This window comes from Anopheles funestus, chromosome 3RL (genome assembly GCF_943734845.2).
Source record: "Anopheles funestus chromosome 3RL, idAnoFuneDA-416_04, whole genome shotgun sequence".
In the NCBI taxonomy this organism is placed as follows: Eukaryota; Metazoa; Arthropoda; class Insecta; order Diptera; family Culicidae; genus Anopheles; species Anopheles funestus.
The window spans coordinates 28,270,709-28,291,903 of record NC_064599.1 but is presented as its reverse complement, the minus strand read 5'-3'; the positions used below and the strand labels follow the sequence as shown (position 1 = coordinate 28,291,903).

At 41.1% G+C, this 21,195-nt stretch overlaps 1 protein-coding gene across 3 annotated transcripts in view; it reads right to left on the bottom strand.

Moving 5' to 3' along the window:
- Nucleotides 1-1,782: 1,782 nt before the first annotated feature.
- The window catches only part of LOC125771515 (G-protein coupled receptor dmsr-1), a 75,260-nt gene continuing 55,847 nt past the window's right edge, over nt 1,783-21,195 (bottom strand). For all 3 annotated transcript variants that reach the window (XM_049442202.1, XM_049442203.1, XM_049442204.1), the window contains 5 exons: nt 19,165-19,333; nt 15,275-15,401; nt 5,868-6,062; nt 5,541-5,762; nt 1,783-3,853 (listed from right to left, as the gene is read on the bottom strand). In XM_049442202.1, the coding sequence (XP_049298159.1) occupies nt 3,532-3,853; nt 5,541-5,762; nt 5,868-6,062; nt 15,275-15,401; nt 19,165-19,333 (1,035 nt within the window). In that variant the 3' untranslated portion in view covers nt 1,783-3,531. The remainder of the gene's footprint in view (nt 3,854-5,540; nt 5,763-5,867; nt 6,063-15,274; nt 15,402-19,164; nt 19,334-21,195) is intronic.

Sequence of the window (21,195 nt, the reverse complement as noted above, 5' to 3'; positions counted from 1 at the left end):
GCATGTTTAGCTTAATGATGATGAAACAGAACAGAAAACAGTGCCTTATTATCTGGTAAGTATGTTGTGAACTTAACTTCAGAACTTCCATTTAAGAATTCTTCAAATTTTTAATCATTAGCTTTGTGAATCTTCTAAGAAATATCAGATTAACTTTCTAAAAATATTTGTCACACGTTGACTAATTATAAATCGTTTATAGCTACGAGAGATTTCTCAATTTATCACACTTTTTCTAAATGTTGTAATATGAAAGATTTATCCAAATTTTCATTTAATAAAAGCTAGAGACGAGAAATAAAGATATTGCGGCCGAGTACATCCTGGGTAAGGTAACCTTTCATGGTTTGGAGAAGCAAATATTTTCGAATCAAAGTAAATAGTATCCTTAGTCTAAGTCGCTAATAGTATGTAATCAATACGGCCTATACCTATTGTCATTCGTTGCAAATAAAAATGTGAAAAGACAAAGCAAATTTCCCTCGCATATAAGATAATTCCGTTTATAAGATGCTTTTCCGATATTGTGAATGTATTTTTGGAAAACTAATAAACTAGAATTGCTAAATTTCCAAAAAAAAAAGCTAAGGCTATAGCCTTAGAATGTTTCAAATTTATAGATTTTTTAAATTTTTTTAAATATTTTTTATTCTTTTTTTATTTAAAGTGTTATTTTAGTGAAAAGAAACATACTTCGACCAATTCGCATTAAAAAAAAATCAATTTATAAAATTTTGCTAAATTTCCCAAAAAAAAAGCTAAGGCCTTAGGAAATTTTCAAATTTTTAGAAATTTTTTATTCGTTTATCATTTTTTATTTTTTTTTCAATTCAAGTATTATTTAAGTGAATTCAATCAATTCGTATTAAAATAAATCAAATTGCAAAATTTTGCTAAAATTCTCAAAAAAAAACTAAGGCTATAGACTTAGGAAATTTTCAAATTTGTAGAATTATTTTATTTTTGTTTTTATTTTTAATTCTTCTTTTATTAAAAGCATTATTTGAGTGAAAAGAAACTTACTTCAACAATTTCGCATTACAAAACATCAACTAATAAATTTTTCTGAATTTCCCAAAAAGAAAAGCTAAGGCCCTAAGCCTTAGGAGATTTTAAAATCTATAGATTTTTTTTATTCGTTTTTGATTTAAAGCATTATTTGGGTGAAAAGACACTTATCTGAACAAATTCGTATTAAAATACATCAATTTATAAATTTTGCTATTCACGGGGAAATAAGGCAATTCATCTTGATAGTGCCTCAAATACTCATGTCGAAGGCATAATTGGTTCTATTGGGGATTGTTTAAGTCTTCTGATTGAACTAGTCATCATTATTCATTGAAAATACAACATTGTAACCATGCAAAGCATCGAAGAAAACGAACCTCTTCCCATCAATGATCCAAAAGCCAAATCCATCGTATTCCATGTCATCCATGCTATAAGAAAAACACATTCAACAAAACCATTTTACATCGCAATTGTGTAGATATTTTTCATCGTTTTTGTTTGCCAATATCTTAACATCTACAATTCAAAATACAGCATCTTTGTTTGTTGTGCTTACGGGCAATGCAATGCTTTACAAGTTGGACTTTTTCCGTTTTTCCACAAAAGCACCGCTTAATTTACGGAACGAGCCAACTGGTTGCACGGTAGATGGCAAAATACATTCGTTCGTTCGTTTTAAATTCGTTTTGTGACTAATTTGAAATCGTTACATTCCCTCGCACCGGTTGCGCATTATAAATGCTCGTACTGTTGCTGCTGCTGCTCTTTTTGCCGGTTTTGCGTAAGCTCTAATAGTGCTGCTTACGATATCCCTTCATCAGTATTGTGCGATATAGTTAAACCTACACCCCGACCGGGGCTTACACTTTTTTATATTAAACTAATAAATAAAACATCTAGTTTAGTTTTTTATGTAATCTTCCACTTTGTACGACTGACAATTCCTACCCCATAAAGCCATAGCACTAGCTTTGTTTTAGTACATTTTCCATTTTTTGCGAAACGAGTCTCCTGCGGTCTTAATTGTCTTAAGTGTGGTAGCAACTACTTGAATGGATAAAATAATATCATTTATTAATTTGATCAGTCGATCGTAGGAAAGGGAAGGAACTTGCAGCACACGCACACGCACACGCACACAAACACAATGGTCGCATAGTCGCATTGGTCCAGAATCGTTCCGATTCGCTAGAAGCTACACTAAAACAAATGGTTTAATGTGCGTGCCGTTGCCGGTAAAAACCTTACCCTTTCCGACAACCAGTCGCCTTCAAACCATCCTAATAATGATACTATTTTGCCGAAAACTATTTGGACGAATATCCGTAAGAAGGGTTTTAGGGCTCAGTGGACCATTCAAAGGATATTCAACATGCAACGGGCAAAAAGTCGGTACGCAGCAAACAAATTCCACGCCGGAAACTGGCACAACGCTGTGGAATCGGTTTGCAGTGTTACGGTGGGTGTTGTTGTTTTTTTTTTTTTTTTGTTAAAAGGTGTTTTAGTAGATAAGCAATTGCTACGACGTTAAGCTTGAAACCCTTTTTTATTAGCTAGAAACCTCCTAGCACGAAACAATTACAAAATGTTTCATTTTAAGTACGATTACGCTTAAACCTTTTTTTTCTAGTTAATTCGTGTTTGTTTGTTCTCATCAAATCTCATCAAAAATGATGATAATTTTCGTTTCTTACGATCTACACATATTTAGTTAAATTGAAGTAGTAGTTAAAAAACCCAATTCTTATCATTCTAACACTGTACATTACAATTTCGTTAGCATTTTTTTTTAATTAATTTTTACAAATCTGCATAAGCAGCTTCTAATGAACGTGTGTGAACTGTGTGCGCTATTTACAATTGAACAAGCTGTTTTTATTCGTTTTTTTTACGTTTGTTTTTTTCCTTTCGATAAAAATCACAACTCCAACCCATGGCTGGTAAATAGCAAACATGGTTAAATTTTCTTCTGATTTACTGATTTTGACTCGCACGTTGCGCCAGTCAAAGTTGCTCCGCAGCGAGCATCTAAATTGCGATACTAAGCAGATAACGAAAAAACGAAGGAAGAACTACAGCTGACTAATGCTTCTAGTGCTTGTGGTAAAGTGTTCGACCGACAAGCAGCTCACTAGCGGCTATTTGCTACAGTTTTACAACAGTGTGGCACTACTTGACACACACAGATGCCGTTGAATAGTTTTTTACTCACCGCAGGTTAGATAATGTTTCATTTCCGATCCTAACCTACAAAATTCGTTACGGTAGCTGAGCGGATAAGTTCCATGGGTAAAGGGTTGCATTCAGCATTCAGCGCAGCAAGAGTGAGTGTCACGAAAGCTCTAAAGTCCCGACACAGTTAAGCGGGTTCCACCTACGATAGGATGGTTTCCGGTTGGCACCCGAATGTGCCGGACAGGGTTAGAAGTCAATTTCCTCCCTCCCTTGGGTCATCCGGTGGGAGGGGTTGGACGGGTGTTGATGGGAAGGGTGCAGGAGACGTGCATTATTACACGATCAGACACAGGTGGTGGTGATGCCGGTCATGCGCGTAATTTCGGCCCTATGGGTTGGAGTTTTGAAAAAAACCGACTTGAAGCTCGTCCGGAACTGTTTCGACATCAGCCCGTACAGTACGAATCCGATGGCAGCATTAATTAAGGCGAGCAGGTCCATCACCTCACCGAACAGGCCGTAACAGCGACGGAAGAAACACTTTTCGAGTATACCGCTCAGCAGCCCCAGGATGCCCTGGGGAAATTCGGTGAAGAGAAACAGGAGCAGTACGGCCACCAGCAGTGTCGTCGTCCGATCGGCACGGCGATCCGTTTTCGGGTGGCTGTAGGTGAGAACATCAGTTTAAATAGTGCTTATGAGTGTGAGTGAAAATTGGAGGAAAATAGAGTGTGTGTGTGTGTGTGAGTGTCCCTGCTGGATGAAAAGTACCAATATTTGACATCAAATCTGAAAAACAATTAATTTTCTATGTACTCTCTAAATTCTTGGAACGCATACGTACGCTTCGTGCTGCATTCAATTACATTTCATTATCATCAACGGTGGCGCTCATGTCAAATTTTGGAGGTTAAAATAAGCTTCCCAAAACTCAGTCACCTACCTACAAATTCTCGGAATATCATACACATGCTCATATCACATCTTCTGCGAACTACAAGCCTCGTGAGACCCACAAGACCATTATGATGTTGTACTAAAAATATGATTTGCTAAATTTGATGCCATGCAAATCCCCATACTAATTAGCTATCGTCCTCCGTAGCAAAAATGAACCATATGTTCGCATTGTTTTGGGGGTGCAATGAATTAGCAAAAATAGGATACGCCATTTTTGGCAGCTCCTAAGTAATTTATTTTAGGTACCTTTTTGTCTATGTTTAGTCGTACAAAAATTTGCGTGGGAATTTAATTTGAAATATGGCTGAACAAGAGTAGGAATATTAGTTTCTTAGAGAGACAGATTAGGAATATGAATGAAGTTAACACGGTATTACAAATGATCTTTTTAGGTTTGACAAACGTGACGTTGAAATCATTGGTCGGAATACTTGCGTATTCTCGCATTCCAACATCTTTGGCCATTTGAGCAGACCCCCTGGAAGATATCTTACCTCACGAAAAACTAGAAGAAGTAAGTATTCTTCATTTCTATTTATTTGATTAGATTGATTAAATGGATAAGTAATTAAAATGGAGGTAAATTAATCATCTGAATCATGCATCAATATTATTGTGAGTTATTCAACAATACTTTCCACAAATTTTGTCATCAGATCCAAATTAAGAAACTCATATTATTGGATTAAGAAATTCAAACCTACTTACTTTATGGCTTCTACAGAGCTCAAAAACTGTAATCGATTACACGAGAGCTAGAAATACTGTTGAAAGCCACTTTTATTACGACGAAAAAGCTAGCCTGAAATGCTCCTTGAATTGAATTATTAACAAGTCGTACATAAATAACAACGACTCAGTCATTGTAAAAAAAAAGCACAAAACCTACCTTTAACTGAACGTACAAATAAAAACCACTAGACCGAAATAACAAGCCACGGCTCATAACTAGCACCGGGGTAAATAGTCTACTTTTCCAAAACTGACCAGATAATACAGCTGTGGAATTCCAGGATCTTTTCAACACTTTTAGCCTTGCTTTTCTAAGTGAACCTGAAATTTGGTTAAACTTAGTTTGAAATATTTCACTTCCCATTTGCTTCTCTACCGCACGAAATACTTTACAGCAGCGGTAGAAAGTAATTCTCAAACCTTTTCATTATGCCTAATGGAAGGTGCTAGTTTTTTCCCATTTAAAATAGAAATATTTCATTAGCATTTTTCGGACAAGACAGATAATAATTGCCTTAACCAACGAGATGCGGTTTTTACTGGGCGTAAACACAAACGAAACCCGCTTTTCATCCCAACCCCTTTAAGATGCTCTATTTTTGGTAAACTACAGCATTAATTGCTCCAACTTTTTCCCGTTTTTCATACCCACCACTTACCGATTTCCGTTACTGGTGGGTGGCAAAACGCCACTGCTGCCTCCGCATCCGCTCTGGGGCGTTACGGACGAAGTGCCATTTTTCGAATAATTTCCGCCCTGTTTCAATTTCAAGCGTCGTTTGCTGGCCTTCCACAGCACCTGTATTAGTACGCAGCTGATGACGGTCAGGATGGTACAGGGAAGCAGCTTGATTATAACCGAATGGATCCAGAAATTGTACCTGTGTGTGCGTAAAATGGCCAACAGTTAGCGAGATTTGTCCGACCTATCGCTCCGTACGGCACAAAATGGTCATCAGCGGATGTTGGCCATGATGGCGACTTACCGATAGACGATGGTGCTCTCATCCGTGTCCAGATGGAACAGTATCAGCTGCGTGTCGCCTTCGAAAACGAACGTCTGCCGTATGGTGAACACGAAGTACGTCGGAAAGCACAGGATTGGCGCCAGGATGTAGCACAGTGCTATGGCCTGACCGTAGTTCGATTGGGCATACACAGCAAGTGAACCGTGCGGATGCCTTGCAGGGTAAGAGATCAATACAAGCATTTGACTAATGTAAGATTAATGAGCACTCGTAGACAAATCCAAATCCCCTTCAAAATACCCTACTGTACACTCTAGAATTAAAATTTCCGAATATTAAACCAGTTTCGATTTACGACCTAAACCTAATAAATCCGAAAATACTACTATTTATATATATTTTCTTCTGCATATCCACAACATTTTTTCTCTCTCACGTTTAGCACAAATTAAATAATACTATTAATTTATAATCTCCCCCCCCCCCCCCCCCCACATTATAAACAAGACTACACTCTCCTTCTTTTACTACAATTGCAGCTCTAATTCTCCTATTTCCTTACAGTCAAAATTCTCACACCCATCCCATATATCCGTTAAACCCACAAGGCAATACTACACTCTCCTCCTCTCTTATATTTTCAGCCAAAATCCTCATCCCCTCATAACTAATTTACCAAATCCCCTTCCACTTGTTAACAATACTACACTTTTCCTCTTCTCTATCTCTTATCAGTGCTAATTCTTTTCTTATTCATAAAAAATCCTTAAATTCCTCCCCTCTATCAAACAATACTACACTCTCCCTCTCTTCTTATATTTCCAGAAAATTGCTTAACCTACCCCCCCCCCCCCCATTATTAACAATACTACACTCTCCTTCTTCTCTTTTATTTCAGGAAAAACCTCTTAATTCAACCCTCCTCCCCCAAAAAAAAAGCAACACTACACTTTCCCTCTGTTCTTATAATTTCAGATAGAACCCCTCCTACCCAATTAAACAATACTACACTCTCCTTCCTCTCTTCTCTTCCAGGGAAAAACCTTTCACTTTTATCCATATCCTCCAAAAAAGACAATACTACACTTTCCCTCTGCTCTTATATTTCCAGGTAAAAAACTTCATCTGCTTCCACTATGGCCCCAATGACGCGCAGTACCTCCAGGTCGCAACTGACCGCATCGCCCAAGCGACTCTCGGGACCGGCCCGGGTGACCTCCAGAGGACGGGCCTCCCTAAGCACGGCGACCCCGTTGATGTCAACCAGACAAGAGGCCCTACTCACTCGCCGGATGACACTAGGCTCCTCGCCGGCCGTGCCAACCCTTCCATCAGCGGAAGCTTCCGCACCTTTGAAAAGCACTTCGAAGGTTGGACTGGGCCTGGCAAAGCGGTCGACGTTGCAGCCGGTCATCGAGGGGAGTGCTGGACCACTGGTTACATCTACGGCTGGGCGCAGCTTGGAGGACTTCCTGGTACGGTACCCCGTTGGCAACAGTCCCGCGAATGATTTAGAGCGGGCAATGGCGATACTGACTGGCTTAATCCGTGACATACGGGACGGACAGAAGACAAAAGGACTCCCCACTATGCCAAAAGACTGGGCACTCAAATTCAGGACTACCTTGAATTTGATTGCCGATACAGACGACAAAAAAAAGACGGGAAATCAAGACAAAACAACAATGACGGACGTTCCCGAATCACCGCCACGTGCAGTGGACGAACTACCGGAACTCATTGTGACACCGGTTGAGCGGCAGTCCACGGGTAATGTAGGTGAAGTGGCCAGGTCTTCACTCGTGGAGGCCCAGCCTGCACCCCAGTCTCCCAGAAAACAGCTGTCTCCCGGTCCGACCAAAGAGGAGGTGGAAGAGCTGATGCACACGACGGAATTGATCTTGGAGGCCAACAACAAGCTTCTGCTTAAGTTGAACGCTGTAAAACAGTGGACACAGGAACAAACACAAGCACAAACACAGATAAACCAAACATCAGACAACTCAAACAGCAAAGACACCACACAAACAGACAAACCAACAAACACACAGGACACCCAAACAAACAACCCCTCGACCCACACAAACAAAATGACAAAAACACCAAAAGACACAAACACCAAAACACAAACAAACAAAAAGACCGAAACCACACAAAACTCTGAAACAGACATCCCCACGACCACGGACACACCCTTGACCCTCTCAAACGATGAGACAAGCAACATAACAGATAAACACACAGACACACAGACAGCCAAAAAGACAAAGAAACGCAAACGCAGACAAAACAAGAGCAAGACTACGGGCAACAGACAGGACCAGGACAAGTCTCAAGAACCGGCACCCGAATGGACAAAAGTTCTGAGCAAACAGGCCAAGCGACGGGCACGGAGGAAGCAGCGGAAGCAGGAAACAGTGGCGCTTGACGCGAACCAGCATCAGCAGCGGCAGCAACCGGAGCATCAGCAACAACCAAAACAACCGAAGCAGCGCGCGCATCGCGTCCCAGATGCGTTGGAGTTGGAAACAACGAACAACACAACACAGGACGAGATGATGCGCATCCTCAAGGAAAAGCTGGGGGATGATCGGCAGAAAGTGGAGCGTGTAAGGATGAATTTCCAGGGGAATATTCTTCTGGAACTGTCCTGCAAGAGCCACGACGAGACGCTTGAGATGTGGCGGAAAGTGTCCGAAGCACTGGAGGGCAAAGCGAAAGCCCGACCACGGACCCCCACAACTCGCCTCACCTGCACGAACATTCCACCAAGCTGCACCAACGAGGAAATTGCAACGGACCTTAGCACAGCCCTGGGAGTTACGATCTACGCGGACCAGATCAGTACCGTTAAATCCAATTACGGAACGCTGGTCGCATTTTTCGGATGCCCAGAGGTGGCAGTAACGGACGACGTGCTACTAAAACAGCATGTTGTCGGATTCAGCCAGTGCTGCCGGTTCAAGAAGGTTGAGGTGAAGCGCCAATGCTATCGGTGCTACGAGTTTGGCCACATTGCCACTCACTGCCGTGGGAAGGATCGGTCAAGCAAGTGTCATCGATGTGCGGAGACTAAGCACCCAGGACCGTGCACCAAGGAACGGAAGTGCCTCGTCTGCAAGGGCCCGGAAGCAATCGGGCACTCGTTCGGACAGCGCAACTGCCGCCAAGTAGGAGAAGGGGTAAAAAACCGGCCTCGTCATGATTAATGTCCTTCAACAGAACCTTAATCACAGCCAGCTGGCCCAGGACATGCTGATGCAGACTGCTCGGAACGAAGGCTGCGACATAGTGTTGATCGCCGATCCATATCGGATTCCGGAGAACAACGGTAACTGGGTCGCGGATCCGACGGGCAGAGTTGCAGCAGTATCGACAGGAAGATACCCTATCCAACGCATAATCGAGAATCGGCGGGATTACTTCGTCGTGGTCGAAATGCGTGGTATCGTTTTCTGCTCCGTGTATCTACCTCCTGTGGGGTCCGATTTGTCAGTGGAGGATTATCGACGCAAATGGACCGAAATTGCGTCGGTGATTCCGCGGAATCGGGACACCGTGATCGGCGGGGACGTCAACGCCTGGTCAGGAGCGTGGGGGATGGAACGCAGACACAACGATGGAGAACGAGTTCATAGGGGAGCAGTGGTGATGGATGCTATGGCATCACTTGAGCTAGTCTTGTTGAACCGGGGCAACCGGCCAACCTGGAGCAACAACAGTGGCCGTAGTTCCATTATCGACGTTTCCTTCTGCAGCTCGTCTCTTCTGGGGGAAAATAACTGGCGAGTCTGCGACGAAAATCCAAGTGACCACAATACCATCAAGTTTACGGTCGGGAGGACGACGACGCAGCGTAACCTGGGACACAGTGCACAGCAGGCTTCGGAGAGCAGATGGGCAACCCGGTATTTCAACAAGGACTTGTTCGTTGAAATTTTGGGGTCACTGGACATCTACAACCGCACCCTCTTGGCGGACGAGTTGACGCAGGCAATGTCAACTGCCTGCGACGCGACGATGCCGAGATTGCCAGCAGCACGGGGAGGACGACGATCGGTGTACTGGTGGAATAACGAGATTTCCCAGTTACGTCGCACTTACATCGGGATGCGGAGAAGACTCAGGCGAGCCCGAACGGAAGAGCAGCGACAGGATCGCCGTCCGGCGTACACAGCAGCGAGAGCAGCACTGGAGCAAGCGGTCAAGCGGAGCAAGAAGGAGCAGGGCGATCAACTTCCGGAACAGCTGGGGCCCCACGGATTCGGGCCAGGCTACAAAATCCGGAGGCAGATGTGGCAAGGAGCCCGAGTACCGATGGAACGGGATCCAGCCAAGCTGCAGCACATCGTCGGCGAACTTTTTCCGGTGCAACCGCCCATGGAATGGCCCACGGCAACAGGATTGACAGACGAGGACACGGCACGGGATGCCGTTACCGAGGACGAGCTGGTGAGCATTGCAAAATCGCTCAATCCCCAGCGTGCCCCAGGAGACGACAACATTCCGAACGTGGCCTTGATTGCGGCGATGACGGCGTTTCCACGCGTCTTCATGAGAACGTTCCAGCATTACATCGATTCCGGCCACTTCCCCGTCGAATGGAAGAGGCAACGGCTAGTGCTGTTCTCGAAGGCCGGGAAACCACCCGGAGAATCATCGTCGTACCGGCCAATCTGCCTGCTGAGTGTTCTGGGAAAAGTATTGGAGCGACTCATACAGCGCAGACTTACGGAGCATCTGGATGCAACGGGCGGTCTCGCTGATGCCCAATACGGATTCAGGAAAGGACGCTCAACCATGGATGCCATCAACAGGGTGATTGCCAACGGAAGGGTTGCGCTCGACAAGAAGCGCAGGGGCGATCGACTGTGTGCGATGGTGACAATCGACGTGAAGAACGCCTTCAACACGGCCAACTGGACAGCGATCGGAGCAGCTCTGCAGCGAAGGAACACGCCACCGTACCTCCAGGCGTTGCTGCGGAACTACTTCACGAATCGCACGCTCCACTACGAAACGGATGAAGGAATGGTCTCGTTACCAGTATCGGCAGGTGTCCCGCAGGGTTCGGTCCTAGGGCCAACACTGTGGAATGTTATGTACGATGACCTTCTTCGTTTGGAGCTGTTCGGAAAGCGTGCGGACATTATAGGGTTTGCTGATGATGTGGCGTTCACCCTTATAGGGAGGGACCCGCAGGAAATCAGCAACCTTGCTACGACGAATCTGGAGACGATCGAGCGTTGGATGGATGGAGTGGGATTGAAGCTGGCCCATCAAAAGACCGGCTACATGATCTTCTGCACTCATCACAACCCGCAGGTAGGTCAACTACGTGCGGGGGGACACACGATCGTATCCACTGAATCGCTCAAGTACCTGGGGGTCGAGCTCTGCCGCAAACAGCACCACGGTCGGCATTTGGAGAAGGTTTGCAGCAAGGCATCACGTATCACGAATGTCTTGACCGCTCTGATGCCGAATAAGTGTGGCCCAAAAAGCAGCAGAAGGAGACCCTTGGTTAACGTTGGGAATAGCATTGTCCGTTACGCGGCACCATCGTGGGGACGGACGCTTCTTCAGAAGGACGTTCACCGGACCACGGTTCAGAGGACGCACCGCACAGGAGTTCTTCGAGTGGCCAGTGCCTTCCAAACGGTCTCCTACGATGCCGCTTGCGTGGTCGCAAGCACTATCCCGTTAGTCCTTCTCCTAGAGGAGGACATCCGCTGCTACGACGAAAAGGTAGCGAGGGGAAGTCCAGGACCAGACATACGAAAGCGGCAAAGGGAAGAGACCATGGGACGCTGGCAACAACAATGGACAGCCGGAGCGGGGCAGCCGAGATCGCCGGGGATGAAGACGAGGAGAATTATCCCGGACATTATGTCCTGGGTAAATCGTAAGCACGGAGAAATTGATTTCTATCTCTCTCAACTCTTTACAGGGCATGGGTTTCTCCGGAGCTACTTCGTCGAAAAAGGCATCCTCGACGGCTCGCCAAACTGCCCGGTGTGTGAACACCAAGTGGAAGATGTCGACCACGTAATGTTCCACTGTCCACGGTTTGCTCGAACCCAACACGAGATGCAGCAGCAGAGCCACACCCGCTTGACGATAGAAAATCTTGCAGCGGAAATGTGTGCCAACAGCAACACATGGGAAGCAGTCCGGACCGCCGCAAGAACCATCTTCAGAAACCTCCAAGTGAGATGGAATGAGGAAAGTCCACCTACGGCCAGACGGAGACGACAACAACGACGGCGGAACACGGAACAAACGGGACCGCACCAAAGGATGACGACAACGGAAGCAGCAGCAGCAGCAACGAGTAACCAGAGCAGCAGCAGGAGCTAGACCCCACCGGAAGTAGCGGCTACGGACGGGCGGAATCAAGCAGCAGCAGCGGAAGGAAGGCACGAAGCAGCAGCAGCAGCTGAGACAACTAGGACGGATGACGCAGTGGCAGCATTGGAAAGCAGCAGCGCGTCAACAGGATGGGTGCATCGCACAAACGTTCCTGCATGGAGTACTACGCACATCAAGCGCATCGGCAGGGTTCGGATCAGGTCGAGGAGTGGTTTAGTTAGGGTCCCATCGGCTGCCGGGTCCGCTTCTCGGGCCTAGCGTCACGATGAATCCCACATAACCCTTCTCGGAGGGATTGGTTTGTAGCCGCAAGCCGCCCTTCGAGGTGGGTACCTTTTGAAGGTTCCCTCCCCGTTAACAAAAAAAAAAAAAAAAAAAAAAAAAAAAAAAAAAAAAAAGATTAATGAGCACTTATTGGACATAAAGTATGAAACAAGAAAAAAATATAGACATTTTCATTTCAAATGATTAGTTTATCAAAGGTTTGCTTCTTTTAACTCGAGATGCTTTCTGTCATCAAATTTTGCAAGAAGAGCAAAGCTCAGTTAAAGCTGCATTACACAGGAATAAGACAAGCATTTCTGCTTCCTAGTAAATTGTGATATAACTTGTTTTACTTTGTAATGATTTTACAAGAATGTGTATGACATAATTAATACCGAACAGGTCAGCACAAGCTTACATAAAGGCATATACAAGTGAAGCAAAACTTTGCCAGCTATGACGTCTTTTGGGATCAATCATGGAAGCAAGGTCACAGTTTCCGACGAGAAGAATTTCTAATTGCATTACTTAATATTGGTCATCTTCGAATGATCCAAGAGATGCAACTGACCAGCAAACTTGAAACAAAGAATTCTTATGATGTTGTGTCTTTCAAATTGGAAAGTTGAAATCAGGAAATTGCGTACAACGTTTGGCAAATGATTTAATTCCATTGAAGTAATAAATAAGAGAATTGGTATCCATTCTTTGTACTGCAGGGACTTTGGGATAAATTTGACATCTTCATATTGTTCCCCTTTAAACCCTTATTTATTCATGTACAAGGTGTTTCGAAGGATGGATGACTCTAAACAACATGAATCATGGAAGCGAATAATGATATTTTGTTTGCTACCCAATGTTCTCAGAATACAGGAAACAACCTACAGGAATAACAGGAAAACGATCAAAGATTCAGGACTTGCCAAATTTGTTGATGGTGTTGTAATTTCTGTCATATCATTAAATATAATAAATACAAATAAACATTCTTTTTCCTTGAGAAACTGTCATAACTAATCCCGAACATCCTCTAATTGGACCATTTTCATTTCTTTCAAAAAGACCCCAAACCAGAGGATGATTTTAAGTAATAATGGAAGGTTTTTGCAGATCATTCTACTGTTGGAAAATATGTTAAAAAGAGCGTACCATTTTACACCTCACAACAAGCATGTAATTCGTATTCACTGGAGTGACAAAACATAAATTTGTCAATCCTTGAAGTGGGATAATTGAACCTTTCTTCTTGGGGGTCACTCAGCTCATTAAATATACATGATTTGGAAGCGAAAAACAAAGTTACAACCGATATAAGAGAACGAGGCCCAATGTTTTAGATTCATATTTTCAACAGCAAAAAAAGGGAAATTCTGAGTTTATTCTGGAGCTTTCAAAAATGTTTCCATAATTCAAGAACAAACAGCAGTAAAACAAAACAAAGGACGTATTATCTTACATGAAAATGTAAGGATGACTCAATATTTCAACAAAATAAACTCATGAGACTGTGTAAAATAAACGAAATAATGGCTCAGGCTTTTCAGAAATAGAAGGAAAAAGTGTATTTAATACCATATTTAAAAAAAACTAACAAAAATAAGCTATAAAACTGATTGAAAAACTTGTCTACAGTTCAGATTTAGATTCCCTTTAAGTTGATTACAAAGATAGCCAATGAAAAACATTTGAAAAGTAAATTAAGTTGTCACACAACAAAGCTTTCCATTTTTCTTCATTTTTCCCTTGTAAAACTGTCTGCATTTTTGCAGCAACACAGATGCAAAAAAAGCCCCCGGGAGCATTTGCAAACGATAGCGACAATGTCAACTAACGGCGGCGGTGGACATGCCATGGTGCATCAGGTGTTTTGTTTTGGTACGCCAGGCTGCATCTTTTAAGCTACAATAGCTCTAGCTCCGTAACGTGCGGCATTAATGTTCGTCCTTAGTAAGACCATTAGCAGCTGTTTGCCGTTCGTTGCCGTTTCTTAGCGGCAAAGGAGGGTTTGGACTTTCATCTTGCAGATAATGCTTCCGTGTACTGTCCGGGCAAGGCACAAAGCGATTGCGATTCCCGGAATGGGATGACATCAATTAACCCCATTTTCGCTCGGTGTGAACCGATGTTATGGTTTGAAGCTTTTTCCTGAAAGTAGGGCACCAAAAATGATTAAAACCATTTTTTTCTCCCTTCATTTGGCAAATGAGACTCCTTTCATGTTGGATGCTACCGAATGCTTCCTTTGCGCCAACCGCACCCGTCAGCTTAATCAGTAAAGTTAATGTAAATATTGTGTAAAAAAGTCAGAAAAAAACCTTTTTTTTCCCTGAACGTTTGGTTTGGACGTAGAAAATGAGATCGCTTTCATTTATCTTGCGGTTGGCGATCCGAAAGCTCAACTTCGGAGACAAATTCAATTACCATACTAATCAATCGACTGCAACCTTTTAGACGAAACGGATTTTTTTTCTCATCCCTTACAGCATCACTTACAGGGAAGAAGCGCCTACACTTAGCCTTTGATCTTCGTGCGAAAATAACCCAAAAGTTAATGATTGTCATTTAGTTGCATCAAAATCTTAAGTAAGGTGATGAACTTCCGATGCAGACTGAAGCAAAACCGGACTAGCAAGATGAATCGTACAGCAAAAGCGGTGGTAATGATGAAGCCATCTATCAACACGTGTAAGCTTCATGTGCCCATTTTCTGTGTCATTCCAGGTGCCCTGGTGCCCTGGATGCCCTGGTAATGTAAAAGGCGTAATTAATTCCGGTAATTAACTTACTTGATTGCTATGTATCTCCAAATCGCTAGCGTTACCGTCAGCAGTATTGAGATGGTATGTAGGATTTGTGTGAAATGCATGTGAAACATTAGATAAACGGCCCAAGAGTACGGGTAATCTCGACGGTCTAGGAGAAGGAAAGAAAGAAAAAAACAGACGTTGCATTAACAGAAACCACATCACATGAAGATACGCTTGGTTGAAGTTGGATGAATAAATTTCGGGATAAGGCAAAAAGCTTTCGGCGACGATATGTTGTGCAAATACGTGGGATTTTATTTAAAATGTAACCACTTTTTTCCTTTTCTTTTGCAATTGAACTTTAATGGCATTTTAAGATGATTAATTGGTAAGGTATAATTAATTACATGACTGAAAGGGACAAATCAAATGTTAAGAAAAATGGTGTTTGCAAGTATTTTTATATTTACAAAACACTTTATTTATGCTGATGTTTGGTATATTTTAGTCGAACGCTTTAGTTCCAGAGTTTTGTTTTACTATAATTTTCATATTTTTAACAAAGTTGTTTTTTAAAGTAAATGACTGATTTTCCATTTGACACACAAATAAAGTATTTAAAATGTTATTCTTAATATGTTCATTGACATACTGTTTCATAAACTGTTCTAAAAGTTTGCTTTTCAAATCTGCTGTTGTTTACATTCAACGTTAAAATAACGGTCATTAAAAAATGGTTAAAAAATTTGTCTAAATGGCGCTTCAATAAATGCTTATATGGAAATTGTAGTTTTAAAATAGTTCATCAGCGATTATATAGTTTTAAATGATGAGATAAATATTTAAATCTATTAATTTGTGTTTCAAATGTATAAACTATGGCATTTGAAAACATTTAAATAACAAATAAACAAAAGGATCCGAAAAAAGGGGCGATTTATATTCATCCACTTCCCTTAACGGGATCGGAATCACCTCTTGAAGCGTTTTTTTTTTATCTTTAATCTAAGTATTGCTCTTGTAAACGACAGCCCAAATATCGTTCCTTTGGCGAAATACACACGACAGAAATTGAATTGTTCACATGAACACAATGGCATGGGACGTGCACAAACCAAAGTCACACAAAATTTAAAAGAAAAATAAGACCCTGTCTGTAACGGTTTAATCGGTTAGGTATTGGAATGGAATTGAAGGATCGAAATTTTTTAGACCTAAGGTCGCTCACTATTGTTATGGAACGGTTGAACAGCACTAAATTGAACACCAGCTGTGAAACGATTCCTAGCAAAAAGCACTCAACGAACATCAACAAACATAATACCAGTGAACTAATTATATTATTACGAGTTTGGGTACGTGGCTTCTACAAGTAAATATGTACAACATCAAAATATGGTTTTCATACAGCTAAACACAAACACATACAAACATATGCGGTATTGCGGTAATCTTTCGCCTTATCTGTTCGTAAAGATTACACATATCCTAGGGCGTATACATACACAAGAAACAACGTTCTCTTCATCATCTTAACCAACCGCTTGGAAGGGAAAATATCTAAAAGGCAACTCATTTGCAGCAGCAAAAAAAAAGGGGGAATCAAGGGAACATGTGTGTAACATGTGCCTGTTAATGATGAAATGAGCCCTGCAGGCATCCAAAGGCCACCAACTGTTGCTTTTCATTGTTGAGCATTATTCATCTTTTCAATTTCAGATAATAATCGCAACGACTCGGAACATAATGCAAACGAAGAAGAAAAAAGATGTCAAAGATGCTGATAGAAGGCAACCCGAATCGGAGATCTGTTCATATTTTTCTTCCAGATGGTTGTAACTATTACGGTTGTGTCTGTGATTTAATAGAAACGTGCGATGAATTGTGATACCTTTAAGGGGAAGGCAACGACATGAAAAAAAAGCTCGGAAAAGCGCCAACGAGTTGTTGGCGCTTCTGAGTTTTTCTTCCCCATGGAGCCATGGAGTACATCTTCTTTAATATGCTGAGGGGTGTATATGTAACAAGGACACCCAAGGTCCCCTTGGATGGTTTTTTCTTCCTACTCACAAACAAACATAACCCCATTACATTCCTGTTCCCATCTATCATTGTCATGTTTACGGTTCATTTGCAAAACCGTGTCGTGGAAAATCGTAAATCAATAGATCAATATTCAGAGCAACACTTTAGATGGTATTGTAAACACATTCGCAACACTTCTGAAAAGATGCTATAAAATTGGTAACACAATAATAATTTTAATAAAACGACGTCCAAAGCCTATCGAGCGACCGAAAAGCCACGACCCGGCTGTGTTTGTGGTGATGGTGGCTAATTTTTACCATAAAAAACCCATATTTACATTTCTGAAACAACTGCGCCTGAAACTGAGTGGAGTGTAAGGATGTCAACGGAAATTTTAACAACTGTGGGAAGAAACACAACAACTTCAAGAAGAAGAAAAAAAATGTCAACCCAAGGAACCGTAAAAAGTTGTACGCTGCTATAAATATCACGGTCGGCTGGAAGATATGTGATCTTAAGGATGTTGCCTAGGTTTTTTGACGCTGTTTGATATAGCATGGATGTGATGGGTGTTAAGATGGGTAAAGCGTAATATTGCTGCTATTACAGTGGAATGAAAGCAAAGAAAAAGAAAAAAAAACGAAGAACGACGGCGCATTAAACCGAAACGAACAATGGCATCTCTATCGTGTGCTTTTGCTTTTGTGAAGAGGGATTAGCATTTATCCTACTGCCACCATTTGATGAGATTCCGTCAACGTGTACGCATGAATATGGCTTACATACTAGAGTGGTTGTGATAACACTGCTTTTGAAAATCAAGAAGAAAACAAAAAGCTTAGCGGAAGTTTGGGCAAGTGTGCCATAAAGGCAATTGAGCCACTTAGCACTTTTTTTTAGTAGAAAATTAATTAATTGATTAAAAGAGTGTACAGGCTCGATATAGCATACTGAATTTTTTATTTACAAAAATACCTTTCTTTAAATTTTTTATCATCTCTTTTTTTAAACCAACAAAATGTTTTGTAATCTTATAATATTTTAACCAAATCAAAAATAAGCTATAAAAATACAAAAAAATAAATTAAAAGTAGGTGGTGACATTGTGGGGTCAGCAAAAAAAACAGTATCACCGAAAAAATCCGGTGACAAAAAATACGTACTTTTGGAGCAAAAGGTCACAATTGTTTAGCTAAATTCATTTCCAATATTTTTCTTCAGTGTGATGCGACCAAAAGTGCAAACATTGTTGTTGATTTCAAAGTGTAGTGGTTTTGTAATTTTATACGGATTTTGTCCTGAAAAAGTTAACCATCGGCTCGGATGGAAGAGAAAAATGCAGTCTGTGACCGAAAACGGAAACTTTGGTAAGGCTCGTGTTACCGGTGTTACAGAAACATGAAGTTCATCGGAAAACATTCACCAAATACTTGACGCTCAACGAGACAACTCCCATCGATTATTTTTAGCTATGTTTGAATCGCAACAATGTTTTGAAATGCTCTATTTTATTGTTCCAGACATATACTAGTGCCCCAAATGTCACTATTTTTCTGTGTTCTATAAATTTCCTTGATTTTATCCAGGTAGTGGCAGGTCTTGCCTATGATGAAAATACGATATTTTTTCGAAATTTTAAAACACTTCAAAAAAAGACATTTATACATTTATTTTTTTTTTCGTTTCACACTAATAAGTGAAAAACGTAAGTTTACAAAAGCAATTTAAACATATCGAGCTTTTGTAATACAATTTTTAGCTAATTTTAAAATAAAATGCTTAAGGTATCAAATTTGCTCCAACTTCCGCTACATGCATATAAACCTTTAACAATAAAGCGTAATATTATTTAACAGTAAATGTCGTAAATAATTATAATAACATATAAATAATTTACTTACCCGGTAGTACAAGGTACATATAAAATGCAAACGGGATGTACTCGATCATTACAAACATGTCCGTCACTGAGAGCCATTTTAGAATACGATTGATGGGCACTTTGGTCATATCCTTTCTAGTCAGCACTATAATGTTGAGTATGTTGGCTATTGTGCCAAAGAAACATATCTGCAACAAAAAAAAAACAATGTTAAAATGTACGTGATGAGGAATGTAATTAATTTTTAAAACCAGAGAACCCTGCACAAAAACACACAATAGCATCATTGACACTACTAATTAGTAATTGTAAAAATAATTTATACCCGGAAAATTGGTAAACGATTCAAATTACGAATGCCAGCGTAGTGGCCCACTGCACTACAGTTTCCATCCTAATTGTGTTGTGATAATAATGTTTACCCGCGAAGTTTAATCTGCCATTGTGCCGCAAAAGCTCGGGCTGTTTGGCCGTACACACCTAATTGAATTAAATCGCTGCGGTGGTTGAGTTATGCCTAAACATGAAACCGTACATTTTCATCGCAAAAGTATCGTGGGACGAATAAATACATAAACAACCATAAACAGCAATGTGCGGGACAGTGTGCCTAGTGTGTGGGATTGCTTTTGTTTGCGCAAAGCATGGCGTACGATTTATGATTGAGTGTATGGGGCATGGGACGCGTGTTTGCCCGCTGGATAACGCAAGCGAATGGAAGATTTTACATTCTCAACAACAACAAAACGCAACACAAGAGAATAGAATGATTGCGTGAAAAAAAAACGGTACATTTATGGCTAGCATTTCTTAGAACACATGTCGTCTATTCCCTTGGTGGATGAGCGTAAACTTTTGCTCCGACATGACTTATGTTAACAACGGGAAGACTTATGTTACAGCTTTTACCACTGATCATGCCTTCAGGTTTTAACAGATATGAGACACATTGTGTTTTTGGAGTGTTTTTTTTTCTTTGCAAGACAATACCCGATTCCTCTGTACGATCAAGCATTAAGTACCATCGTAAGGACTAAAAACCGAACGAACAAAACAAAATGTCTCCTTCTAACAAATGGTGGGTACATTTGTAACCTTTCTTGTAGCCGAAAGTGCATAGAAAGAGTTTAGAATGAAGTGTAGAATCTATAATAAAGTTAGTCAAATATCTTTTTGATGGTTTATTGAATCGAGCAACACATTTACAGCACTCATGCTTTCGCTCGAAGCGAATTCTTTCTTCCCTTTTTTTTGGTTTTTATAAACGGTAACATATCATACGTTACGGAACATTTGCTACGAGTTGAAAGAGTTCGCATCAACTTGTTTGGAATCAAGCTGATTTTCAGAAAAGCAACCGCAAATGGAACTTGCTTTGAACTCACCAAAGAATAATACAGTGCCATTTGAAAACTATGGAACCATTTTGATTTTTCTCGCTTGTTCCATAGGGAAAAAATAAGTTAATCTAAGAATTAAGCAAATAAAGAAATAAATTAACTAAAAAACGAATAAATTTTCCTATGCTAGTGTATAACATTTAAAGAAAGAGAAAAATATCAACAAAATATTTTCCATCCATTTCTGTCTGATTTCGTGCCGATTCTCTAAGTAAACGTATTTCCATGCCAAACGGAATACAATGTTCAATGTTCAGGTGCGTTTTTCTCAAAATCACGTTTTGAAAGTCGGTCTCTAAGACTTTTCACGGAACTTGTTAACGTATTGACTTCTAGTTTTCTTTACACATTTACTTGGTATTTGTCTGGGGATTTCATATTTGTGTTCTTTGTTTTATGGGAAATATATTGAAGAAAAAAAAATCAATCAAAAATCGTTTGGTTATCTTAACCTTCGGTTATGCTGCTATAAAATGAAATTTTAAAATTCTTTATGACAAATATTACATTTAAGAAGTTTTTCATCCGTTGTACTAAAAAAAGATTTAAAAAACATGAAAACACATAAAGGATGAGTATAAAAATATCCTATGGCGAAGAATTCAGTAAAACATTCAAAACGATCCAATAGTCATGAAAAGGATTGTACA